General features: G+C 39.6%; 2 protein-coding genes and 2 long non-coding RNA genes across 6 annotated transcripts; 1 reads left to right on the top strand and 3 right to left on the bottom strand.

Moving 5' to 3' along the window:
- Positions 1-1971: 1971 nt before the first annotated feature.
- Positions 1972-3151, bottom strand: LOC130735496 (uncharacterized). Of its 2 annotated transcripts, XR_009018477.1 has the most exons (3): positions 3022-3151; positions 2270-2573; positions 1972-2193 (listed from the first exon to the last, which is right to left on the bottom strand). It is a non-coding gene; the product is annotated as an uncharacterized LOC130735496 (long non-coding RNA). The 2 variants fall into 2 exon arrangements; XR_009018476.1 differs by having other exon boundaries at positions 2270-3137.
- Positions 3152-13762: 10611 nt separating this feature from the next.
- LOC130735495 (uncharacterized) lies at positions 13763-16772 on the top strand. The gene is made up of 2 exons (XM_057587456.1): positions 13763-13990; positions 16236-16772. The coding sequence occupies exons 1-2, from the start codon at positions 13823-13825 to the stop codon at positions 16734-16736; spliced, it is 669 nt and encodes a 222-aa protein (XP_057443439.1). The 5' UTR covers positions 13763-13822; the 3' UTR covers positions 16737-16772.
- Positions 16773-22046: 5274 nt separating this feature from the next.
- On the bottom strand, positions 22047-23329 carry LOC130735494 (uncharacterized). Of its 2 annotated transcripts, XR_009018475.1 has the most exons (5): positions 23225-23329; positions 22890-23064; positions 22712-22789; positions 22533-22613; positions 22047-22328 (listed from the first exon to the last, which is right to left on the bottom strand). It is a non-coding gene; the product is annotated as an uncharacterized LOC130735494 (long non-coding RNA). The 2 variants fall into 2 exon arrangements; XR_009018474.1 differs by lacking the exons at positions 22047-22328; positions 22533-22613 and having other exon boundaries at positions 22662-22789; positions 23225-23321.
- Positions 23330-23373: 44 nt separating this feature from the next.
- LOC130735493 (rop guanine nucleotide exchange factor 12-like) lies at positions 23374-24180 on the bottom strand. The gene is made up of 3 exons (XM_057587455.1): positions 23938-24180; positions 23773-23847; positions 23374-23681 (listed from the first exon to the last, which is right to left on the bottom strand). The coding sequence occupies exons 1-3, from the start codon at positions 24055-24057 to the stop codon at positions 23376-23378; spliced, it is 501 nt and encodes a 166-aa protein (XP_057443438.1). The 5' UTR covers positions 24058-24180; the 3' UTR covers positions 23374-23375.
- Between the last annotated feature and the right edge of the window lie 3367 nt (positions 24181-27547).

The raw sequence follows: 27547 nt of genomic DNA, 5'->3' as shown, positions 1-27547 counted from the left end.
GGCGGTTTTAAACCCCCACTTGCATGCGTTACAGATGCCAAAAATTGAAAATATGATTTAAATAGAAGTGCAAGATGGTGTTAAAAATAAAAGGGAAAAGCTTAATGTTAAAAATGTTAGTCAAGAAGGATTGAACTCGGGACCTCTAAGGAATATATATTTCTAACAACCACTAAACTAGAAAACATTTTACTAATTAATTGTCACGAAATAGTATTAATTGAGTTCATGACTAACTAGGACTCATGTTGGGCTACCACTGTTCCCATAAAGGTCTTTCTTCGACTTTCCCATCACAAGGACTCATGTTGGACCACCGCTCTTCCTTTCGAGACCCAATAAGGTCCAAAAAGGTCTTTCTTTGACTTTCTCGTCACCGAGACTCATGTTGGGCCACTCTTCCTTATGAGGCCCAATATGGTCTTCCTTCGACTTCCCCGTCATCGGGAATCATGTTGGGCCACCACTCTTTCTTATGAGGCCCAATAAGGTCCAATAAGGTCTTTCTTCAACTTTCCCATCACCGGGACTCATGTTCGGCTACTTTTAATCCTTATGAGGCCCCATAAGGTCTTTCTTCGACTTTCCCATCACTGGATTCATGTTGGGCTACCACTATTTCGTATGAGGCCCAATAAGGTCTTTCTTCGACTTTCCCATCACTGGGATTCATGTTGGGCTACCACTATTCCGTATGAGGCCCAATAAGGTCTTTCTTCGACTTTCCCATCACGAGACTCGTGTTGGGCCACCACTTCCTTATGAGGCCCAATAATGTCCAATAAGGTATTTCTTTGACTTTCTCATTACCGGGACTCATGTTGGGCCACCACTTTCCTTTATGAGGCACAATAAGGTCTTTCTTCGACTTTCCCATAATCGAACTCATGTTGGGTCGCTCTTCCTTATGAGGCCCAATATGGTCTTCCTTCGACTTCCGCATCACCGGGACGCATGTTGGGCCACCACTCTTTCTTATGAGGCCCAATAAGGTCCAAGAAGGTCTTTCTTTGACTTTCCCATCGCTAGACTCATGTTCGGCCACTCTTCCTTATGAGGTCCAATATGTTCTTCCTTCGACTTCCCATCACTGGGACTCATGTCGGGCCACCATTCTTCCTTATGAGGCCCAATAAGGTCTTTCTTTGACTTTCTCATCACCGGGACTCATGTTGGGCCACTCTTCCTTATGAGGCCCAATATGGACTTCCTTCGACTTCCCCACCACTGGGACGCATGTTGGGCCACCACTCTTTCTTATGAGGCCCAATAAAGTCCAAGAAGGTCTTTTTTTGACTTTCCCATCACTTAACTCATGTTGGGTCACTCTTCCTTATGATGCCCAATATGTTCTTCCTTCGACCTCCCATCACTGGGACTCATGTCGGGCCACCACTCTTCCTTATAAAACCCAATAAGGTCTTTCTTCGACTTTCTCATCACCGGGACTCATGTTGGGCCACCACTTCTCTAACAAAAGGATTTTTACCAATTTAAAATTATTTTCTTATAGCTTTACTTAACTATTTTTTCTTTTGTGAAAATTGTTTGGAACCCTTATTTTTTAATTGCAAAATATTTCTCATATTCATGTTCGAACTAAAAAAACACTAGTCTTTTGAAGTTTATAAATTATTTCATCCTAAAATGTAAATAAAAATAAAGCATTATCAATTTTAACAGTGTATAATATTATATATCTACAATTTGAGAATATACTGTAAAAATAAAATAAAATTTGAGGATATAATGCGATAATTGTTTTTTGAAATTTGTGTATAATATATATATATATATATATATATATATATATATATATACTAATAGAAACAACTAAATTATGTCTATATAAAAAAGAAACAACTAAATTATTTCTTTTCCTTTTTAGAAACACAATTTTATTTGAAATTATTTTTTATTGGCGGTTTGGGGTTTAGTCTCTGGCAGTTGTAACGGCCACTAATAAAGCTCAGATAGATTTACAATTTTGATGGTTAGTGCTGGCTTCATATTAGAAATACAAAATTTACATTGACACCCACAAACAGTAGAGGATCTACATCTCAGAAATACAATTTGGAAAGCTAAACTTGTCCCTCCACTTCAAGTGCCCAGTAAATGCACCTTATCTTGCCTGCGAACCAAATTGTTGCGCTCTCATTCAAATACCCCACTTGGAGGCCTTATGAACCACTGCAGCAACAAAAACATATATAAAATAGCAAATATATAACATCTCCAGCAATATGTTAACAACATCTAAACCAACCTGCACTATGAGAAAAGCCCCAAAAGTAACAGAGCATTCCATCATCTTTCAAGTTATACCATCCATACACACTGTAGGATTACAAGATCAGGAAAGTGAGAATCCTTCTACCTTGCACCTACAGACTAAAACAACACCTCAGCCATAGAGTCCAAACACAAGTGCATCAAACTAATAACCATCCATCTTCTTCTTTGATCCCACCTCAGTACAATGATGATTGAAATGCATTTTATAGTCTAGGAGCAGAGCAGTTTGGAGGCCAATCCAGATATAATACTTCTTCCAGGTGTTCCATACGAACCTGCAAGAGAAAAGTAAATGATCTAAACTTTCCTCCCCTCTCTCAGGCATATCACCAAACAGGTGGTGTGACTAACCAAAAGAGATGAAATAAGCCCAAATTACTAACACCAATTCTGCTACTAATACATTAACTATCCATCAGATTGAAAGTTGTGCAATACAGAAGGTGAAAAACTAGATAAAAAATGTGTTCAAAAATCAAAACTTTATGAACATAAACCCAGAAATTTCTGAATCCGGTTACGGAAATTCGTTAAAAAATTAAAATTTTATGAAGATCATGAAGCAATAACGAAAGGCGACGAAAAAAAGAAGAAGAAATCAATCGATGTTTGCGAAGAAAACCAAACAATCAAACCCAAAAAACGTTGAATAACGAATATTAGCAAGGAAAACATGAGAAATGAACTTTGATCGGTGAGAGCGAAGGCAAATCGCAAACGCACGCTCGTCTTTCCTCTCCGTCGTCTCTGCAACTTCGCCTTCTCCTCTCTCCCTCACTTGTCTGGAATGTTCTTCTTTGCCACTTCGTCTTCTCCTCCTTCCCATGAGAAGAACAATAGTCAGATCACTTGAATGAATGAGGGAGGTTAAAAAGTTAGTTTAACCATGGTAACTGTTTTAGTTAGGGACCAGTTAGCAAATATATAAACTTTTTTTTTCTAAAACAATATTATTTAAAAATCATTTCAGGATAAATGGAAAAAACACATCATTTAATATATGTTTTGTTGCTACTGGTCCAACTAGGCGGAGGCACCATACCTGCATCTGGGAGGAGGCACCACAGCAGGCACCTTAGGTTAATTAGTCTCATATATTTATTAGTTGACTTTGGTCATATGCTTTGTATATTTATACCCATTCTAATGAATGAGAAAATCACCAATTGAATTTACCCTACTATCTTACATGGTATCAGCTTTCTAAAGATCCTACCCTCCTCCTTCCGCTTCAGCCGTCGCCGTGCTCTTTCTCTCCGCACCGCCACCGCTGTCCTGCACTAGCCGCCACTGTGCTTTCCTCTCCAAGCCCCGCCGCTGCAGCTGTGCATCTCCGCGCGCGCTAGGCCCACTACCTTCGCCGCACCTCCTCACCTTCCCTCCTCCACGCGACAGGCCCACTGCCTTCGCGTTTTATCTCCTCTGCTGCTTCCCTTGTTCTCCACCGCTCCCCTCCTCTCTGCACCGTTCCAGATCTGTGCAACGTTCTTCTTCCAGAACTGCACACGTTCGGTTCAGCACATTAGTGAACCAATCCGGTTCACCTAACCCGGTTCAGCCCAGACCAGCAAGCGCTCCTATTTTTTATTTATTTATTTATTTTTAATTATTTTCCTTCACTTTCGGCCTCTCCTCCTTACCGTCATGTCTTCTTCAGCCTCATCGGACAGCACCCCCGTGACCGTCACCACTCCTACGGTGGTCACCCAGGTGGCTCCTCCTGCCCTGCCGGCCAAGCCTGAGTTTCACCCGGCACTTGCTGTTTCGAACATTAGGAATAATGTTCCTATTATGCTTGCCATGGAGACTGACCGCTATGGTACTTGGGCGGAGCTTTTCCGCATTCATGCTCATTCCCACCGGGTTCTACATCACATTGTCCCTACTGCGGACAAGCCTCCTCCGCCAGTCACTGACCCTACTTATGAGCAGTGGGCCACTTTGGATGCCACGGTCCTTCAGTGGATTTATTCCACCATATCTGATGACCTGATGTCTACCATCATGGAGCCTGGCTCCACTGCTTTCTCGGCTTGGACGCGTTTGGCTGATCTCTTTCATGATAATCAGAACGCTCGTGCTGTCACCCTGGAGCAGGAGTTCTCTACTGTTCGCATGGAGGCATTTCCGTCCGTCGCCGCCTACTGTCAGCTTCTGAAGATGCTTTCTGACCAGCTCCGTGATGTCGGTGCTCCTGTGAACGATCATCGTCTGGTTTTGCAGCTTATCTCCGGCCTCACTGATGCTTACAGGGGTGTTGCCACTTTGATTCGCCAGAGCAATCCGCTCCCCTCCTTTCATCATGCTTACTCCATGCTTACCTTGGAGGAAGCCGGTATGGCCAAGATGAAACCTGCTGAGCCTCCTGCTGCCTATGTTGCTACTCAGTCGCGTCCTTCAGATGTCTCTTCTCAGAGCTCTGATCGTCGGTCCTCCAACCGTTCTCGATCCCACAACTCTAAGGGTCGTGGTGGGAATCGTGGCAACGGTGGCGGATCCCGCAGTGGCATCTCTCAGGGCTCCTCTCCTCCGATGCCACCTCAGCCGCACTACTTCCCGTACCAACATTGGGGATGGGCCCCACCTCCATGGGCCATGCCTCCGTGCCCGTACCCTACCTCTCAGTGGACTCGTCCCTCTACTCCTCCTCGGCAGCCCGGCATTCTGGGCCCGCGTCCTCAGGCTTATGCTGCTTCGGCCTCACCCGTCCCCACTGACATTGCCACTGCCATGCACACCATGACGCTTTCTCCTCCGGACCGCAACTGGTACACGGACACTGGAGCATCATCTCATGTAGCAGCATCGCAAGGTAATCTCACGTCTTATTCTAATTTAAGTCATCTTAATCAGAAATTGTATGTTGGTAGCGGACAGGGTATTCCAATTCAGGGTTCTGGACACACCACCCTCCCCACCTCCCATAAACACAAGCCTTTAACCCTTTCCCATGTCTTGCACACACCACAAATTGTTAAAAACCTGATTTCTGTGCGACAACTCACTACTGATAACAATGTTTCTGTTTGTTTTGACCCATATGGCTTCTCGGTTAATGATTTTCAGACGGGGATTCCACTCATGAGATGTAATAGTTCTGGCGACCTATACCCAGTCACTTTGTCCTTTCCATTTGCTGGTCTAGCTCAGAGTCTCTGGCACAACCGTCTTGGTCATCCCGGTTCTTCCGCCTTGCAGTCTCTTCGTAGTAATAAGTTTATTAGTTATGAGCATTTGAATTCTAGCACCGTTTGTGAGTCTTGTGTTTTTGGCAAACATGTTAGGTTGCCTTTTGTTTCCTCCAATAATGTTACTGTGATGCCTTTTGACATTTTACACAGTGATTTATGGACTTCGCCTGTTTTATCTTCCGTTGGTCATCGATATTATGTCCTGTTTTTAGATGATTTTACGGATTTCTTGTGGACGTTTCCTTTAAGTCATAAATCTCAAGTTTTTGAAATGTTCACCTCTCTGTCCAATCAAATTCGCACACACTTTTCTCAAACCGTAAAATGTCTCCAATGTGATAATGGACGGGAATTTGACAATAAATCTTTTCATGCTTATTGTGCTGCTAATGGTCTTGTTTTTCGCTTCTCCTGCCCACATACCTCATCTCAAAATGGCAAGGCGGAGCGCAAAATACGCACCATTAACAACATGATTCGCACTCTTCTCGCTCATGCGTCTGTTCCTCTGTCTTTTTGGCATCATGCTCTTCAAATGGCTACCTATCTGCTTAATATCATTCCCCGGAAAGCTCTGTCTAATCTCTCTCCCACTCAACTTCTGTATCATCGTGACCCGTCTTACACACATCTCCGCGTCTTTGGTTGTCTTTGTTACCCTATGGTTCCCTCCACTACCATTAACAAATTACAACCCCGCTCATCCCCGTGTGTCTTCCTAGGGTACCCACTTCATCACAGAGGTTATAAGTGTTTTGATTTGTCGCACAGAAAAATCGTTATCTCCCGACATGTCATTTTTTATGAGACTCAGTTTCCCTTTGTCACCATGACCACACCTCCTCCCTCCACATATGATTGCTTCTCAGATCCTATACATCCCTCTATCATTCACCAGTGGACTACTCCATCCACCTTACCTAACCCTAGCCTTACTCCTACAGTGCCTCCTGCTGTGACCACACCACAACTCCCCCCAGCCTCTTCCTCCTCTTATGACTCCCTCCCATCTTCTCCTTCACCTCCTTCGCCGCCTCAGCCTGCACCTCCCACCTGTACCATGGCCACTCGCAGCATGCGTGGTATCTACAAACCCAGAAAACTCTTCAATCTTTCTGTAACCATTGACGATCCCACCATCTCACCTCTTCCCAAAAACCCTAAGACAGCTCTTTCAGACCCAAATTGGAAATCTGCAATGCAGTCTGAATTTGATGCTTTAATTAGAAATAAAACTTGGGATTTGGTTCCTCGTCCCTGCGATGTCAATATTATTCGTTGCATGTGGATTTTTCGTCATAAGACGAACGCTAATGGTTGTTTTGAGCGATATAAGGCTCGTCTTGTAGGTGATGGCAGGTCACAGACTGCAGGCGTTGATTGTGACGAGACTTTCAGTCCTGTGGTGAAACCAGCAACCATTCACACTCTTCTCACCATTGCCCTCTCCAGGTCTTGGCCCATTCACCAAGTAGATGTTCAGAATGCCTTCCTCCATGGTGATCTACATGAGACAGTCTACATGCATCAGCCATTGGGTTTCCGTGACTCCAACCATCCCGACTATGTGTGTCGCTTGTGGAAGTCTCTTTACGGGCTAAAGCAAGCGCCTCGGGCATGGTACCAGCGTTTTGCAGACTATATCTCCACCATTGGGTTTCGGCACAGCACCTCCGATCACTCTCTTTTCATTTACAGACGAGGCTCTGACATGGCTTATCTCCTGCTTTATGTTGATGACATCATCCTCATCTGCTCCTCTCATGCCCTTCGCAAATCTATCATGGCTCTTCTCGCCTCAAAGTTTGCTGTGAAGGATTTGGGACCGTTGAGCTATTTTCTGGGCATTGCCGTCACCAGACATGCCGGTGGACTTTTTCTCAGTCAGAGTACATATGCACGTGACATTATTGCTCGAGCCGGTATGACCTCGTGCAATCCTTCTGCCACTCCAGTTGACACCAAGCAAAAACTCAATACTTCTGCTGGTACTCCGTGCGATGATCCTACTTTATATCGGAGTATTGCTGGGGCCTTGCAGTATCTCACATTCACCTGTCCTGACATCTCTTATGCTGTTCAGCAGGTGTGCCTTCACATGCATGCCCCTCGCACCGAGCATATGCTTGCACTGAAGCGCATCCTGCGTTATGTTCAGGGCACCTTACAGTTTGGCTTGAATCTATATCCTTCTCATATCGAGAAGCTTATTTCCTACACTGATGCATATTGGGGTGGATGACCCGACACCCGTCGGTCTACTTCTGGTTATTGTGTGTTTCTTGGTGACAACCTCATTTCATGGTCGTCCAAGAGACAACCTACTCTTTCCCGGTCCAGTGCTGAGGCTGAGTACCGAGGCGTTGCTAATGTGGTCTCTGAATCATGTTGGCTACGCAACCTGCTTTTGGAGCTTCATTTTCCACTTTCTCATGCTACTTTGGTGTATTGTGACAATGTTAGTGCCATCTACCTATCCGGCAATCCAGTCCAACATCAGCGCACTAAACACATTGAGATGGACATTCACTTTGTTCGAGAGAAGGTCACCCGTGGTCAGGCGCGCATCCTTCATGTTCCTTCTCGTCACCAGATTGCGGACATCTTCACCAAAGGCCTTCTTAGAGTTCTATTTGATGATTTTAGGACCAGTCTCAGCGTCCGTGAACCTCCCGCTTCGACTGGGGGGGTGTGATAGAATAGGAATTATTCTCCTGTAATTAAGCTAATTGTTCTCCTATAATAAGGTTAATTAGTCTCATATATTTATTAGTTGACTTTGGTCATATGCTTTGTATATTTATACCCATTCTAATGAATGAGAAAATCACCAATTGAATTTACCCTACTATCTTACATGATGTAAAGAAAAGAAAATATACTACTTACTTCATTGTAAGACTATTTTGTGAGAAGTTTAATGTGTTTTATAGAGTAATGTCCACACATTGGGGGATTAGAAAGTTAAATTTGCCGGATTTTGATACATTTTTATCCATTTTCTCTTCTGTCCTATTCAATTCTCATATAACTTTTCTTTCTATTTTTTTCTTATTTTGTATGACATTATGCATTTATGCATCAGGCTTTCATTTGTCTCTAATAAATTTTTAAATGATAATAGATGAGGTTGTCTGACTTATCTCATTCAAGTTCATCGTAGATTGAGAAGTCTCCAATTGATAAAGCCCCATATATAAAGTGGAACAATTCTCACTTTTAGGTTAATTTTTAAAATAAAATTAAATCTTCTAAATTTCAACCCACTACATGAATTAATGATATTTAAGATATTGCATTTCCCTCTGTTTTGCACTCATGCCAATATTTAAGTGAATCGTGTCTCACACTGCTCCAATTCATAAGAATAAATAAATATACCAAGAACTGCCAACTTACTATAACCTTTGAAACATTAGAGAGGTATATTAGATTTTTTTTATAAGCTGAGAGAGGTATATTAGATGAGTTTAATAATACTCCCTCACTTCCTTATTATAAGGTAATTTTTGAGTGTTTTTCTTTTTCCTAAATATTAATCCATTTACAATATCAATACAACATTAATTATTTTTTTACAAAACTATGATCATATTTAATAACTTGGAGAGAGAAATTAATAAAAAATTAAATAAGGATAATCTAGAAAAGTGAATAAATTCTTTTACAAATTTATTGCTTGTAATTACTTTTTTTAATCTAAGAGAATTAATTAGTAAAATAAACTTATATATAGGAACGGAGGGAGTATATACTTCTAGACAGATTTCCTCCATATGTTAAATCATATTTCACCATCATAATTGATTTTAAAAAACAAACAAGTGAAATTTAAATATAATGATCGAATATCTATGTAATACATTCATGTAAATGTTGTAATAATTTACAGATAAAATCTAGTAAAAGCTATTTCTCCAATTCTGGAGTTGGATGGAAGCTAAATGTTCGGGTACCTAGTAGATGGTCACTTTTCCAATTACCTGGGATTCGGACATTAGAGTACTCCACACCTACATTAGAGTATTAAACACACTTTAAATTGTCATGACTGCAATAATTGCTACTCGAATATGAACCCCAAAAGAGCATTGGCCTCATTTCGTCGTCGTACCTTAGCGAAACCAGTGCCCTTTATTTTAGCATTCGTCTTGAAGCTTTGCACAATTTGTTAAACTCGGCACGACCACAACGCAATTTCCTGGTAGTTGCGGTCCTCTACTTCACAAAATGTATCAAAGCAAAGATGTCAGTAACCATATATATGGCCAAGATTCAACACTTCATCAAGAACGTCATTAGCAGTTTGGGTTCCTAGGGTCGGTAGTGACTGACAACGACACCTAGTAGTGTGCCGATAAGGGATACAAAGCTCGACCAAGTCCTATTGACTTATCTTACCACACCACACTCGTCCACCATGGAAAGCCCCTTCCGGCTAACCTACGAAACTGAAGCTGTTATTCCTCCTAGAATTGGAGAACTAGGTATAAGGGTTGAGGGTTTCCCTAATAAGGTTGATGATAAACTGATCACATAATAACTCAACCTCTCCTTGACGAAACCATCGACCTTTGTGATCTGCTTACCATTAGCTTGTGTCCACCACAACTGATTGCATCCCCCGCGACCAATTGCTTGGCTTTCTAATAATCGGTTGCATTGGGCGTCACAACCGATTTCCATACTATAGTTTATTGTCTCAGCCAAGAGCAGAAGTTAGCGTGAATTCATCCACGACGTCCCACCCAAAGTCAAAGGCCCTCTAATTAAGGTACAATTGCGGCGCTCAAAGTCCACTCTATAGTAGGCAAGCATATCCTCACTGGTCTAATCAAACATGTTGAGGTTTTTGGCCCCCTTCTTGTGTGAAGAAAGACCCAATATGAGAAACCCCACTTATCTCACTTAAGCAAGTGGAGAAGGGTCAGTTAGGGTAAGAGAGAGAGAGATCTGATTTGGCAAAGAGAAACAAGAGAAAATTAAGAGAGAAGAGAAGAAAACCAGGTTTGCACAAACCCAGAGCAGCCACACAAGATTCGCGATTTCTCATTCGTTTACTATCGTATCGGGATGAAACTTTGATAGCAAGTTTGTGAGTCATGGTGCTTCAATCTGGACGGTTTGGATCAGTGAGAAGGTGTCTGAGGTGGGAGAAATTGGGCGTACACAACAACAATATTTTCTGGTTTTTTAGATTCTCTAAGTTCTCGATTTTGAGTTTCTTTCTTAGTTGATTGGCCAATTGTTCAGCAAATTTGTATCATGTTTTGATACTCTCTTGTACCCTTATTTGAACATAATGGAGCTTGATTACTGCCTTGTGCCTGTGGTTTTTTACTTTTCACATTGAGAAATATTTTCCACGTTAAAATCTTGTGCCTCTTTATTTGTGATATTTAGTTGCTGCACTATTTGTTATTGCTCTTCACGAATTCTTACAAGTTGGAAAAATTATTATCAGCTGCTTATTAATCTATTCGAGTTGTTGTTGTTATTGTTTTGAATTTCCCATCAAAATAGCGTGTCAGAAGATCCAACAACTCTCTTTCATCACTAGCTATACCTCGTACCTATCATGATGCCCAACCTCAAACACACAATGCATCCTCAAAACCTTCAAAACTCAACCATGTAAAATGTGGATTCCACGTTGCGCAAGGTGCATGCATTTTGATCCCCCAATTTCTGCTTCTCTCACACGTTCTAACTTGGATGTCAGAGAATCATTGTAGGTTTCCCATGACATGACTCAACAATAGAGGAGCTCACACTCTGCTTGGAAAAGCACCAATTTAATTTAGCGAGTTCTTATGTTCCTTCTTCACTCAACACTCTTCCGGGTGATTTTGAGTGTTTGCATGTTTACTAAATATTGGAAGAAGAGCATTCTACTACCTCCGGTCCTATTTATAAAAAAAAAATTCACTTATAAAAACAAAAAAAATTCACATAGGGTAAGAAATATAGTAAAACTAGTTAAAATGCATTAAATTTGTCATAAATTAAAATAATTTATAGTTTTTTTATAGGCAAATGTTAGTTGTTAGAAATGTTAGTAAATTAATCCCTCCTCCGGGTTCGAACCCAGGACCCTTCACCCTGCATCTCATCCAACCTTTATGTCCCTAGCTCTTACCACTTGAGTTATCCCTCAGGGATAAAATAATTTATAGTTAGAATTAAAATACATAGTGGGAAGGAGAGGTAATAATTAACGTGACATATTTTACAAGTTAGAATTAAAGCTTAAATAAGGTTTTGGTCCCTAATCTTTACCATATGTTTGGTTTTCGTCCCTCGCCGGAGCAAAGGTGAGTTTTAGTCTCTAACATTTGCCAAAAGATTTAGTTTTCATCCCTCCGGAGCTCTAGGTCAACGCCGGAGCTCCGGTAGCCCATGTGGCATGGCCACGTCAGTTTAATGAGCTGACGTGGTATTTTTTTTTCTTTTTAATAAAAAAAAACTAATTAATTAAAAAAAACAAATTGTTTAAAACTCTAAAAAATAAAAAAAAACTTAATTTATGCTCCGGTTCTCCCCTCAACTCTCCATGCCATCCGCCGCCACCACCACCAGACCTTCTTCTCCCTGCCCCAATAACACCACCACCGAAAAACCCCAACCCCTCCTCCTCTACTTTGCTCACCTTATTCTTCTTCCCTCTCACCAAATCTAAACCAACTGAACCCAACCTCAACTCAATCTAAGCTCAATACCAGAAATGAGATCAGAGAAGACGATAAGAGAGGGTTCGGAAGAAATCCCGATCGTGGTGCGCCTGTGGTGGAGACGCGAACGACGGCGACCATGGCCTTGATGGTTCGCGAAGACTGAAACAGTGCAGATGCATGCAGTGTTGTGTGACTGCGTCTAGGGTGGAGTTTTTTTCGATTTCAGTGAGGTGGTGGCTCGAGGAAATTTCTAGGATGTCGACGGTGGAGGTTCAGTCATTATTGGGTCGGTGATGGTGATGGTTGGTTCGAGGGATTTGGGTTTGGTGCTTTTCTCCTTCGTCTCCTTTAATTTCTCCCTGTTGACAGGCTGTTCATGAGGCTGTTGTTGCAGCCAGTGAGTTCCAAGGTTGTGAAGGGGACAAAAACTGGAAGAGCTACTGTTATTGCAATGTTTCTTGGAGGAGCCAATGAGGTTGTGTCAATTTTGGGGAAGGAGTTTCTGGGCTATTTGGATGGTGTTTGGCTCTGTTTTTTCAGTATGGGTGGTGGTGTTGTTGTTGGGTGGAGGTTTTTAGTGGTGTTGTTGGGTTCCAGGGGAAGGAAAGGGTGGTGATTGTTGGGGAGGGAGGAGGAGATCAAGCGGCGGCAGCGACATGGAGGTTGGGTGGTGGAGAGAGGGGGAGTAAAAAACATAAATTTTTAAATTAAAACATTCCAGTAAAATAAACTAGGACTTTATTTTTTAGAATTTTAAACCATTTTTTTTAATTAATTAGTTTTTTTAATTTAAAAGAAAAACAAATCCCACGTCAGCTCATTAAACTGACGTGGCCATGCCACATGGGCCACCGGAGCTCCGGCGTTGACCTAGAGCTCTGGATGGATGAAAACCAAACCTTTTGGCAAAGGTTAGGGACTAAAGCCCGTCTTTGCTCCGGTGAGGGACGAAAATCAAACATATGATAAAGATTACATACCAAAAACTTATTTAAGCGTAGAATTAATAAGGGCATCATTGGAAAAAAATGATCAATATATAGCACAGTGGGGGTTTTGCCCTGTTTCTTTTCTTCTTCTTGTGCAAGGGTTGGGACATCCTTTGTGCCCCTATTTATTATATACACATTAAATTTGCTGATAAAAAAAAATAGCACAAACTTTTATTTGATTCTTATAAAAAGAACAAGATTTTCTTATTTTAGTTCTTATAAATAGAACCGGATGTAATACTATGGAAGAGTTGAGGAATAATTAAAAATCACTCATCCCTGAAAATGTGAAAAGCTACCCATTTTCAAACACCCACTAAGTGTCCTTTGAGGTCTATTTGAGAAGCTAGCGTTGACATCAGAGCAAGATCGAATCTTTTTCTGTAATTGGGCATTGGGTTTCGGTCGAATTTCTCGATCCTTCTCATGTTTGGAATGATTCCCGAATTGGCCATTGAGCACAAGTGTCCAAATTTAGGGCAAGAATCTTCAATTTTCTTGCTTCGTTTCATCTATAAGCCGCCCAACCTATTTTCTCTTCATATATATATAGACCACACTCATACATACAGCTAACGTAGAAGTTGTGGCAAGAGTAATTGCCGTGAGAAGGAGATTAAGGAAAATTGAAACACGTACCTGAAAGAGAGAGGTTTAATTTATATGAATGGAGTGGAGAAGCTATTATATGGATATTGTGTTTGTACCATTAGGGTTAGTGATCATCTTAACTTATCATGTCTTGTTATGGCATAGGATCCGTACACAGCCCTTGGCAACAGTCTTTGGAATAGACGCTGATGGTCGGCGATTGTGGGTTCCAGCCATGATGATGGTATGCTCTAACTTTAATTAATATTTCAATTTCTTGAGTACTCATCGGAGAATTGAAACTAAATATAGAACAATGAGCCTAAATGCATGGTGTATTGCGTATTAAGTTATTCTCCCAAGATTTTTCGAGTTTCCAATTAACTTTATTGTGCTTTGAGTGACATGCTATAGTTATTATATTTCATGCATGGAGTAGTGTTAAACATATCCTAGGAGAAATCTTATATTTTATATTAAGATGTTGTACATACCACTAAAATAGCAAAGTGATCGGTTGAAACCAACCAATCACCCTTGTTACGGGTGTTTTGATCTTCGGGAATAACGGTCAGGGTGGTGGTGCTCCATGCTTCAGAGTTTATTTGTCGCCGTGAGGATAATTTGGTGGTTGAACCTTCAAGAACACTTTAACGTTTAAGTAAGGATGTGGAGAAGTGCAAGGAAGATGATGTGTAAGGATTCATACCTTCTAAGCTTACCTTCGCCTTTAATTTACAGATCGAGTTTGAGATATTCAAGGTAAGATTATTGTCATTTCAAGTCTGAGGTTCACGATAGTCTCAAGGTGTCGTTTGATCGGAAGTACATGGGTCGTTGATCAATCGGTGTGTAGGAGGCTGGCATTCTGCTTCGGTTCCTTGAGTATTGCGATAGTTTCTAGGTTAGAGATCTGTTGACCTTGGCAGTCTCACATTGGGGTAGGGTATAGTAGGAGGTGGAATGACACCAAACGTGCTAAGTTACTTCACGCATGTTGCAGATCGATGGTCGATGATGATTTTGAGGACGACCAGCTAACCGAGAGAAGATAAGGAATAAATGTGTTTGGTCAGCCATGGTCGACGAGCAACATGTGGTCAGTATACTAAAACATTTTTTGCTTTTAGCAACAGTTCAAAAGTGTAGCCATAGACGTGAAAAATGTTTCCTAAACTTTAAGCAATAGTTTTCGATAGTCTCATGTTCTGGCGTTACCTATTCTATTTGGTAACAATTTCATGTACTTTATAGTAGGCATGTGAGAAAATATAACATATTGTGTGGAAAAGAGAACAATTATCACGTAATAATTATTCCCTATTATTAGATAGGGAACACTTTTTAGTGTTGTAAATAACACACGTTGCCTAAAATGAGCTCTCTATGGCAACAACCACGAGCTGATTCCAAATGCATTTTTAGACAACATTTGTGCGTGTTGCTTAAATCAGTATTACAAAAAGCAAAAAAATATTGTAGTTATAGTTGGTGGATGATCATGTGCCTAAATATGTATGTTTCATCGGTCATGGACAGAGCATGTGACATTTTTTTTATAGGCAAATGTTAGTTGTTAGTTATGTTAGTAAATTAATTTCTCTTTAGGTTCGAACCCTGGACCCTTCACCCTTCATTCCTCCAACCCTTATTTCCCATAGCTCTTATCACTTGAGCTACATGTGATCGGTATGGGTCAATGAAGACCATGTCCCGAATACATGTGTTTGGTCAATTATGGCGAGTAGTCAACATGTGGTTGATATGGTCGATCAACTTGAAACTCTAAGGATCAAGTTCCTTGTCGAGCAAGTTTGAAAATTTTGGACTTTGTTTTTCTAATTTGGAAGCAAAAGTCAAAATTTCATTTAATTTAACTAAATGTACAAGAGAACACCTCTCTCAAATAGTTAGTACATTTTGAACACCTAGTTTTAAAGAATCATCCTGAGAAAATATCATAAGAAGAGACAACAAGGGACATTACAATTTTTTGTTTTTTAAATAAAAAAAGAGAAAAGTATGTTTGATAGAAGTTATTTTTAAAATCAGATATTAAAAGTAGTTTTATTTATTTTTTAAAAGTACAAGTCCAAAACATTTTAGTTATTTTCTCTTTTTGTTTCTAGTTTCATTGGTTGTTTTTTTTTTGGTCTTCTTAGTTTTTTTACTAATCCAGTTCATCAATTTTTAAAATTAAATAAATTTGACCATTCTCTTGATTTTTAAATGCATAAAATAATTAAATCTCATCCCCTTTGTATTTTTTGAGTGTCTCATTCTTGAATATATATATATATATATATATATAATTTTTTTTTTTGACAAAAAATATCTATATATATATATATATTTCCTTTTGCTTTCTAAAAAAAATAATAATTAAATCTTCATTTTCTTTTCAAATATTTTAAGGTTTATTAAAAGTAAGAAAATGGTGATCGAATTTTGATAAACAATTTTTTTCTTGGTACATAATGAAATTGCAGGATATTGACAAGAAGGGCATAGTAGCTGTCCAAGCAATTCGAAACATGATATTGAGTTCATCCCTTATGGTCACATCCTCCATTATCCTCAGTGCAGGCTTGGGAGCAGTCATAAGCGGCGCTTACAATGTTAAGAAACCCATCAATGACCTGCTTTTTGGAGCTGGTGGTGAATTCATGGTGGCACTCAAATATGCCACACTCCTTGCCATTTTCATATTCTCATTTCTATGCCACTCTCAGTCTATCAGGTTTCTCAACCAAGTGAATATCCTCATTTGCATTCCACAAGAGATGATGAACTTGGTAACCCCAGATTATTTGACTGAGCTATTGGAAAAAGCTACTATTTTGAACATTGTGGGTAACAGGCTTTTTTATGCTGGGCTTTCCCTTCTCCTTTGGATATTTGGGCCTATGCTAGCTCTTATGTGTTTAGTGGCAATGGTGCCTGTACTCTACAGTCTGGACTATGTGGCTGGGAATGGAAAGACAAACTAATGTGGTGGTTTGATATAAAAATAACATTGAAGACTACGCTAATATCGTTATGGAAACTTTTAACTTTAACATGCTAACGTTTTTTAGCTAGTTCATTATAATTTCTATACTCTTTTTGGTCAACAATACTTGGCTTAACATTTCACGGGCCAAAAAGGCCCAGCAAATTGCAAAATGGAGGCAAAGCAATACAGCGTGCAATCTAAATTAGATGCGCATAACGTAATTTCTCTGGAACAACCTAAAGACATAAAAAGAGCATCTCCATCCCTAGCATATTAGCTTTAGGTTAGCACTATTTACGTGGATCCAAACTCCCGCATAGATTCTAAGTAACTCATAAGCAATTGATGCAGATTTTGTTCTAATCACGAATTCTTAACTTTGAGTTCTTAGCATTATTTCTATGGTCACACAACACCACATTATTTATACTTTTTATTTCCATAAAGCAAAACTATAAAGCAATAAAGAAATATGTGGGAGAGAGAAATACATTTTTTTAGCTAATAAGAACTCATAAAACAAAATTGTTTATATAAAAACTGCTTCATTCTTAGACTTAAGAACTACGAACTCCACATCAACACTCTCCAATACTTAAGAACTCAATTCTTAGTTTTTAGCCTAAGAACTCACTTGCAAGAATTAGGAATGAAGATGCTCAAAGGCAATCCAAAAGTACCACTAACACGTTTACTTTATCATTTTTTCTTATCTTTATCTTTATCTTTTCTACTTTTCAATTTAGATGGATGAGAATGGAGATACAGTCATCTATTGAGAGATTGTGCAGCCCAAAGCATGAAATCATGCATTAATGAGTTAACACTGAAGACCACCAAGAGAACTCGTCGCCCCATCTTTATCTCAAAATTTATTACATTTAGTTTATAGGTCACATCTCTTATAAAGTCTTCACCTCACCAATTCTTAACCAATTTGGAACTTCAACTCAAACTTGAATTCTCAACATTCCACACCGTGGTTGTGTCGAAAGTCTTTCTGCCTGTGTGGCTAGGTGGCGTCTCTCGTTGATGCGGTAAAGCAAACGACGATACAAGCGTGGATAGCTTTTGCGGAGGGGAACCATGGTAATGTCGTGGAGATTCACACTTGAGGGGGAGAATGTTGAGAATTCAAGTGTGAGTTGGAGTCCCACATTGGTTAAGTATGGGTTGGTGAAGACTTTATTAGAGATGTGACCCATGAACCCAATGCCTTAAGGTTTTGGGGAAAGATGTGGCATCGGGTTCTCTTGGTGGTCTTCAATGTTGACCTATTGGTGCATGATCTCATGCTTTGAGCTTCTCCTGTCTCCCCAACAAGGGGTGCCCACAACAGTATACCATGGCTTGTCGTTGGTGCCAACAACTTCGAGTTGAAGTTGTCCATGTTGTCAATGGTCCAACAAAATCAATTTAGGGAGTTTCCATCAGAAAACCCAACATGCACGTGAGTATGTACGTTCCATGAAATCTGTCTGATAGACAAGTTGAATGAGGTTACTGAAAGTGGGATCAAGTTGCGCTTATTCCAACTATCACTAAAGGAAAAAAGCTAAGTTGTGGCTCCGCTAGCTTCAAAAAGAGTTGATAACTACTTGGGTCGTAATGGAGGATGCTTTTCTTACTTGATATTTCCTCCGAGCGAGACAGCTCAGATGAGGATCCAAATCACATGATTCCATAAAAACAAGGTGAAGCTCTATTTGATGCGTGAGATCACTATAATGATAGCTTATAACTCGCACCATGACATTGATAGGTGGCTCATAGTCCATAACTTCTACAATGGGCTGAAATATACCTCCAAAGTCCAACTAGACTCTATTGCTGAAGGTGCTCTCATGGACAAGAACCTTGAAGAGGTCTAAGACCTAATTGAAAATATTTCCAGCAAGAACTACGAGTGGGTCAATGAGAGCATATAGTCAAAGAAATGAAGGAAGCACGAGATCGATTCCATGACACACACGGCTGGCCAGATAAAAGGTTTTGACCAAGAAGATAAAGAAGTTGCAAGTTGCACTGGTGAATGCCAACACATCCATATGCCAACAATGTGGTAACTCCTACCGCACTTCTATAAATTGAAAACTAATTATAGACTCTCCACCCAAGAAAGAAACTTCCCAAGACATGAAGCATATAGCTTCCATGAACTTTAAAAGGAATGACCCCTTCTTGAGGTGATACAACCCTAAATAGAGGAATCATCCTATCTTCTCAGGGAAATCTGACCAAAACCAGGAGCCTCATAAGAACAATGAGTACTCTCTCATCTGGTTACATGTATTTTTCTAAAGTTTGAATAACAAATTATGAATAAAATTTATCAATTAGACAAAATAATTTCTAATGAAGAGAGTAGGTTTGAGAGTAAAATTGAACAACTGACCACTAAAAGAAACAAGGTTTAACAGAAAATGCTAGAAACCCAAGTAAATTAGTTAGTCAAGTCTCATCACTACCAAAGCCACATGCTAAGGAGATCTTCCTATGCATACTGAAGTAAACCTCACTCACATATTATAATGCTTTAATTTTAAAGAACGAGGAGCGAATAAAGGAACCTAAGGGTGATGTAAAATGATGAAAATGGACCTTAAGGTTAAGGATAATATAAAGGATGAATCACCTAAGATAGAGGCATTTAAAAAGGTAGGAGAGGGTGAAGAACTCTATGTCTAACTTAGACATGTCCTTAGTTCAACTTGTGCCCTTCCTTCGTAGTTCATCCAAACTCATGGTAGAAGAGAAATATAACTATATTTTAGGGATAATTAAAGAAAAGTTTAAAAACCTTCCCCATAATGAAATTATAATGTTAGCATAAGAGGTAACAATCTAATTAACAATAAACTGAATCCAAAGCTTTTATAGCGATAGACACTTCTTGCAGGCATGCGATGAGAATTATAGAGAATGCACTACTGAAGATTGGCAAATATATCGTGCAATATGATTTTATTATCTTGGAGACGGGGGAGACCCCATTCACTTTTTATTTTTGGACGATCCTTCATAACTTTTGTTGGGGGCTATTATAGATGTTATGGAAATGTGAGATTTCCTTCACTATAGGTGGAGGCGCTACTATTTTCAATTTCGTCAAATCTACTAAAAATGGTCAAAGGGTTGGAGACTTCGGATGGAGAGTATTTGGTGGGGAAAATGATGGTGAATACAATGTTGAAGAAGAAAATGGTGAGGAGGAGAATATTGTAGTATTTAGAAGATCACGAGGAATGCAATGAAAGGATGAATAAAGAGTTGAGGAGAAGGTTGAAGGGGTGGTGGTAGTGAGGTACTTTTGGAAATATAGGGATAATGTAATTAGGGTTGCGAGTGGGTCCAAGTATTTAGTTGTTGAGAAATACTGAAAAATCAACTCATAGATAGTTGAGAATTAATGAGGGTTTCTAAACCCTTAGCTACCAAAGGAGACGACAAAGAATGGGATGAGGACAGCGAGGGAGGAACCAATGTGGCAGCTGGGTATCACGAGGCATGTTCTGATAGAGAAGGGAGTTTCCTCTTTTCATTGATGAGATCTCGAAGGGAAGACCATATCATCAGATCAAAGTCCTTTTTTTCTTGATTTTGAAGGACCGCTAGAGTTTTTTTTCAAAGAAGGAGGAAGCATGGAAGGCGGTGGTGCTTTGGGTTTGCGCGTATGGCTTCAAAGAGAAACACTATGGTGGCCATGCGGGTTTTTTTAAAACATTTCGGTTGCAAAGTATCCACGAGTGAAAGGCTCATTCAGTTCAGAGGTTAGGACTTCAGAGTTTTTGTGGAAGATTGGTCCTTCGGGGCCGAGGTTCCAGAGCATTCGTTCTCACAATTTTTCGAAGAAGACGATGAAAGTCTTCTCGCAGACCTGGCAGCCAAAGGCGACTAAGGTTTCCTCTTATCCTTCGTCTTGGCGTGATGCTCTGTTGGGGTTGCGGGCAAAGATTCGTATGACTCTCTTTTCTATGACAGAGGAAGGAATATGTTACTAATTTAGGGTTTTGCGATTTGGGTCAAAGGATCTCTGATGTAGTTTTATTTCTTGAGATCTTTGGCCTTGACTGCAAGAAGGAAGACAAAGCTACACAAGAGGGTTGGGTGAGAGAAATTGACATGTCTTCTCTAATGAGCCTTGGTGAAAAAGGACTAATCTGTTCTAGTTTCGATGAGGGTTTTGGCACCAAAATTGAGTTGCTGATCATCACAATTGAGGAAAGGGTGTCTGCAACGGTGGAGAACTCTGATTGGTGGAAAAAGGTTTTATGGGTTGAATGGGGGTGCTGGAAATCAATAAATTTTCTCCCTGGTGAATGCAGATTTTCTGGTTTCGTAATCTCTGATGGGGTTGCAAGGCGTTCTTGAAGGCCCCCAGGGGTTTTGATTGTTTTTCTTGTTAGAGACTAAGGGCCCTATTAGCTTTTTGACGAGAGCAAGACATGCTTCACTAATGGGAAAGCGCCCTGGTAATGTTTTGTATTGTTCAGCTGAGGAGGCCATTAAAGGTTGTACAATGACTTGATTAGAAGGTCTTGCTTTGTCCTTTCTTGTTGCTCAGTCTTTGGAAGAGACGACTGTGTTAAGGTTCTTTGTGCTAGTTTTTATCCATATCTATGTGGTTCCATGGGGTTTCTTTGGGTTGGGTTTTTGGTCTTTACTTGTGTTTTTGGTCATCTTGGAGCTACATGTTTTCTTTTCAGGATCTTTATTGTGGTCTTTCTTGGGTGGTAGGTTGTTCCTAGGTGGTTTTGTTGTGAGGGTTCTTTTTATCCCTTTGTTTCTTGAGGGTTTTTACAAGGTTCACTAGAACTCGTTTTCAGCTTGTCATACCCTTGCTTGTAACTGCTTTTCTTGAGACTTCTGCATTCAAGACACTACACCAAAAAAGGCCTTTTACAGCGCTTAAATTTGCCCTTTTACAGCGGTTTTTGACTGTTCCGAACCGCTGTAGATCTCGCCGCTGTAAATGAGTTTACAGCGGTTCGAACCGCTGTAAAAGATTCCTTAATTACAGCGGTTCCTATACTTAAACCGCTGTAAATACAAACGTACAATAGCGGTTACTCCAGAATAACCGCTGTACTTGAGCAATCTTTTACAGCGGTTTCCTAATAGCAACCGCTGTAATTGAGTCCTTCATTTTTATTTTTTTTGGTTTTCCATGAATTGTACCTATTCAGCCAAAAGATCATCATTTACTAAACACATCATATTGAAACTTCTGCATATTAAAACCAATATATATATAATGACTACCAACTATATCACAAGGCAAAAGGTACTTAGCAGCTACAATATCACAAAGATTACCTTGTACTTACAGATTAAAATGACTAGAGTTTACAATGTAAAGGCAAAAAAATAAAAAACAGAGACACATGAGTAATTTGTCAGTGCAACAGTTCTGCAAACAATGTCTTTCTACTACAAAAGCACTACAATTTTCATGTATCTAAGGTACACTACTACAGAAAACCTCATATGAAGCCAACTCTAACTCGACATTGTTTCAGAGCTAACATGTTTTGAAGCATAATCCAAAGGTGCACCACCATCTATAGCATCCTCCAATTTCCATATCCTAGAAGAAAATCAAAGGAATTTGACAATTTTAGCATGCAAATAGTTGTAATTCTCAAAGAAAGTAGCAAATATTAAAGTCCAATCCTAGCATGTAGTTCTTTTCAGCTTCCATTAAACATTACTGCAAATCATGGTTGAAGGGATTCACCAATGAAATGCAAATGAGCAACAAATTGTTTCACATATCCAATTACTAACTTACCTTCTCAAATAGCACTAGCTCAAGCTCATAATTACAGTGGAGTTAGGAGGAACCACTAGCTAACCTTCCCAACTAGTTTCACTGCAAAGATAAAAATGAGGTTGAAAAAAAAATCAGAAGTTGTGCACTATCTCCATTAACAAATGAAAATCATCATTCAAGGTGTAATGAGAAATCACATTTCACAACAGCTCCCTCATTTGGACACTCAAATCCTTCCCTTTCCTCCACAAAAGTTCATGCTGAAGTGATTTTATCTGAAACACAAGTATAACCAAAAAGTTTACAAAACAAATGCTTGTTCAAAAACAAGTAACTAGACATGCTGCAAAGTGTAAAGGAATGAACTCAACTAACCCTTTTCCTCCCCAAGTTAAGCTCCTGGAAAATTAACCACAAACACAACCACTATCAATATCATCACACCCAATTCATCATGTACAATTCTGCAGTTGCAGCTTCTTGATATTGGCTCGTAGCTTCGGCACCTCCGCTCCATTCATTTCAATTATTTTGCTGTTCAATTTTTACTCTGAATCAAGGAAAATAAAAACAAGTCGTGAGGCCTTTGAGACTCAAACAAATGAGTACAAGCCCAAGCAAGCAGGAAAGGGAGTGAGGGACGTTAGAACAAATCACATTTAGCATTCTAAATAAATAAGAATATTTGATTAGGAGAGAAAGAGAAGCACCTTCATGAGAGTTTGAAGAAGGCATGTGCTAGAACAACATAAGACATATATGTAGGCAACACACAACTCTGCTGTATATAAACAAAGTTCTGAAATTTGAAACATGTCAAACTGTGATATAATGTGAAAATATATGAAATCAAGAAAACTTCTATGTAGATACTAGTTCTTTTTTACTTATCTTGGGTAGGAGTTCAATATAGCTTTCAGGGATCTCCATCTCCAATAGAGTTTGTGCATTTATGGCCATCGCTGCTTTAAGTACTTGATTCATAAAATCTTTTTGATACTGCAGAAACCTTCTCACCGCATCAGATAAACCCTCTGCAGGAACCTTAGGTGTAGGTAACCACCACTTGTCATCATTTTTTCTCTTTGAACTATCTTTATCTGCATCATCTGCATCTTTTGATACATAGTAGAACTCATTCTGGTCTTTGAAGTTATCTAGACAATCCTGCTCATCATCAACAATTTGTTTTAAGAGCAAACAACCAATTGAGACATATCTATAGAAAAATAATGATCATTTTGGTTAGTGATCTTACAATAAGCATGTTGTCAAGCTTTCTTAAGGCAGGGATATTCATATGGAGATCCGTTTGTTGTCGCGTAGTCTTAATCTATTCATTCAAAGATGATCAATCAATCATATAGCAACTATCATAGGGACAATAAGGAACATTAGAAATAGGGTGAGTGAGGAGGGTTACCTCCATGCTGGATCCATCTTTTGATTTTTGTTGAGTATGAACCATCTCAACAACATAATCTGTCACTGATAGAAGCCAATCGATTTCCTTTCTCCATCTGGCTTTCCTCTCGGGAAGCATCGGCTCTAGGCACTTTTGTTCAGAAATAACAGCAGCTGGATTCTCAGCAAGAAAACAATGAGAAACTGACAAGAGCTATTTGAAACATTTCTTCTATCAAGAGCTCATGAAAATGGAAGTAACATCATAATGTTTATCCATCATGATTCAAGCAGAAGTCAACATACCAGAGATGATTTGACAGTGCCAGAGATGATGAAACACCCTTTCCTCCACTGGACATATCCTCCCCCAATAGCAATTTAACAAATCTCTCCTTCATTTGTTCCATTTCTGAATTGCTGAAGCTTAGTTATGGATGGTAATGACACGGCAGAGAGAGCGTGACGGAGAACCCTAGCGACGAAGAACGACTGACAAAGAACAACGACTTGTACAAAAATGAATTCGGTGGTTTCCGTGGAGGCCTTGCCCTGTCGAACCCTAAATCAACTATTTGGGGCAGAACAAAAAAGTCATCCTTCTTCCTCCCTTGATGAACCCTTCAGCAGCTGCTGGAAGAGGGCGGCGATTTCTGTTCCGTTCTTCTCTCGCTTCTCCGTCAACATGCGTTCCACTGCCACTCGTTCAGCCGCAATTGCGGCATCCTCCTTTCTCCACGAAGCTTCCTCTGCAGCTCGCTCCGTCTCAGAATTCTTCGCTGGTGGGAGAGAGGGACAGGTTGATGAAGAGTAGGAGGGAAGGACAGGGAAACGAGAGAGGGACGAGAACTGATCGGAGCTTCGACGGCAGGTCGATGGAGTGTGGAGGGTGGGATAGAGCGTGGGAGGGAGAGCGGCGCAGCAGGGGACGGTGGCGGCACGATGGGCTGCAGCGGTTGGGAGAAGGAGCACAACGGTTGAGAGATTGAGGTAGCAGATCGAGCGGTAGTGGAACAAAAATAAGGGTTTTGGGTTAAGTGAGTGTTCTGCAATCTTACGAAACCAATAAATAAATAACACTAAATCGAACACAATACATAAATCTAACCTGAGCCTAGTGGAAATTAATTTTGAAATAGCTTAAGGTACCTGGGTTCGAATCTCATGTGGAACAATTTTTAAATCTATAATTAATTTTTCACTAAATCTTTACAGCGGTTTGATCATAAACGCTATAAATAGTGGAACAAAACATAACCGCTGTTAATAGTAATGGCATTTACAGCGGTTCATATATCAACCGCTGTAAAAGCCTATAATCCGCTCCGTGTTTCCGTCTTTACAGCGGCTACAAAAATTAACCGCTGTTAATAGTGATGGCTTTTACAGCGGTTTATATATCAACCGCTGTAAAAGCCTATAATGCGCTTCGTGTTTCCGTTTTTACAACAGTTGCGAACTCAACCGCTGTAATTGGGGCGTTGTAAAAGCCATTTTCTGGTGTAGTGAGATCTCAATTTAATAAAAAAAATTGTTTTGAAAAATAAAAACATGCATATGTTTTGAACACTCTTTTTAACAACCTTCATGTGATTGATTTAATTTTTTGAAAAGTCAATAATTGTTTTATTAAACGAGAGAAATGTGTCAATTTTTTTTTTAAAGTAAATCAATCACATGAAGTGTGTGACAAATTGTATGATAACGTACACTTCTCTTAGTTGTTCTCTTTTCTCATTTGTTTTAGTATTGGGCCTGCTGGCACACAAAACTGCAGCATCTGGCCTTCTACAAGGATCAAGCAAGGTAGTCACAACTTGTCTCAATTCAAAGCTCTTTTCTTCTTCTTCAAGGAAGTCGCTACATTTTCTTGTAAACCAATGAAGACAGCTGTGAAGGTTATATATATGCAGCCCCTCTTGCTCCTTCCAGATATATTTTATAATTTGTTGCTGTATCGTGTAGTCGAATTTAATTATAAAAATATTTATTTGTACAGTGTTTTGCAGTTAATTAGTCAACTAGCCATGAGATATATGACGTTTTACGTCAAATGAATATGCATGTTAGCCTTGCTACAGCTAGACCCACATGAGAGGGAACCCTTGGCTCTTATACTCTATGTTCTATTTTTTATTCCTTTCACCATTATGTCCATTAATTGTAGCAATGTGATATACAGTTGGAATAATGCATTCGTGGTACTTTATAACATTACAAACAATGTGACATGGATATTTTTTTTTGGAAACAAAAATATATTGATAATGGAAGAGACCAAGAGCCACTAAGAAAGCTCAAGGACCAAGTACAGAAGAGGCCAAGGCTCCACACAAGGAGAGAAGCACAAGGCCAGCAGCAAAAAAAACCAGTAAGAGAAAAGTACAGCAACAAGATTCAGAACAAAATAGGATAGAACTAAAAAGAAAAGACAAGGGAGAAAGCCAAGAAAATGCAGCACGCAGTTGACATGACACCACAGGAAGTTGACCCTAATGAAACAGATCCACAAAATCAGCAAGCCAGCAAAGTGGAGGTGAAGATTTCGAGTTCCCAGCAGACACCCAAACCATGTGACATGGATATTTAATGAACTTTGAGCTTAATTGCAACTTTTTAATCTCGATAACTAGTTTAGAGATTCTGTGATTTAGGCCGTATATAATGCATTAATATTTTTTTCAATTTTTGTCCCCGAGTTTACTGAATCCATAATTTAAGTCTCCATATTGTTTTTCTTTTCAAATGTGCAAATTAATATGATCTCATCAATAACTCTATCTAATAATATTGGCATATACGGGAGGTACTCAGTCTAGTGTGGGATCGAGGATTTCAGAGAGTCATTTGTGAGGTTGACTGTGCTGCACTTGTGACCACCTTAGCGGATGAAGCAGCTGTTTAGTTGCACTCGAATTTCCTGGTGTTGTATACCATCAAGCAGATGTTGAGGTGGGATTGAGAGGTGAAGCTTAGTTGTATTCATCGGGAGAGCAATGCAGTAGCGGATCACTTGGCAAGGCGGGGGGCAGCTGCTAGTTCCCCAGGGTCCTGGATCATTGATGTCCCAGACCCTGATATGGAGTATCTTCTGTTGAAGGACTCTTTGTCAGTTCCTTAGTTTTATCTACTGGTAGTTTTCCGATGTATCAAAAATAATAACTCTATCTAATAATATTGGCATAATTTATATAGGGAGGCCGAAATTAGAAAATCAAAAAATTAGGGGACCAGTACTATTTTGAATAAAGTAAAGAGATCAAAATTACATAAACACCATATTAAGGGGACCAACATTTTGAAAATAAATTAAGTAGAGGAGCAAAATCCCAGAATCACTAAGTTATAAGGATCAAAAGTAAAATTAAGTCTTACTATTTATTTCTTATCATTTACTCCCACCTTGTTTTATCTATAAATTCGTGAAAATCAATGTCTCTTGTATATATCTACATTTTATTTAATTTCTTGATTCATTTCATTAAACATGTGTGTTAGGATTTGAGGGAGGATTTTGCTCTACCATGCTAGGAGCTAGCAGGTAGGTTTGGGGGCGAATTTACACTATGTTTGGTTGTGAAGAGAGAGATAGAGAAGAGAGAAGTTGAGTAGAGAGAAATAGGTGAGAG

The sequence above is a fragment of the Lotus japonicus genome, chromosome 2 (assembly GCF_012489685.1).
Source record: "Lotus japonicus ecotype B-129 chromosome 2, LjGifu_v1.2".
Lineage (NCBI taxonomy): Eukaryota > Viridiplantae > Streptophyta > Magnoliopsida > Fabales > Fabaceae > Lotus > Lotus japonicus.
Note: the sequence above shows the minus strand (reverse complement) of the source record. Positions and strands in the feature narration are given on the sequence as shown.

Coding starts and splice junctions, on each gene's coding strand:
- LOC130735495 (XM_057587456.1), top strand. CDS start 13,823: ATGGAGTGGAGAAGCTATTATATGGATATTGTGTTTGTACCATTAGGG. Junction 13,991..16,235: donor GGGTTCCAGCCATGATGATG/GTATGCTCTAAC, acceptor ATGAAATTGCAG/GATATTGACAAGAAGGGCAT.
- LOC130735493 (XM_057587455.1), bottom strand. CDS start 24,057: ATGCTTCCCGAGAGGAAAGCCAGATGGAGAAAGGAAATCGATTGGCTT. Junction 23,848..23,937: donor AAGATGGATCCAGCATGGAG/GTAACCCTCCTC, acceptor TTGAATGAATAG/ATTAAGACTACGCGACAACA. Junction 23,682..23,772: donor AGCTTGACAACATGCTTATT/GTAAGATCACTA, acceptor GATGATGAGCAG/GATTGTCTAGATAACTTCAA.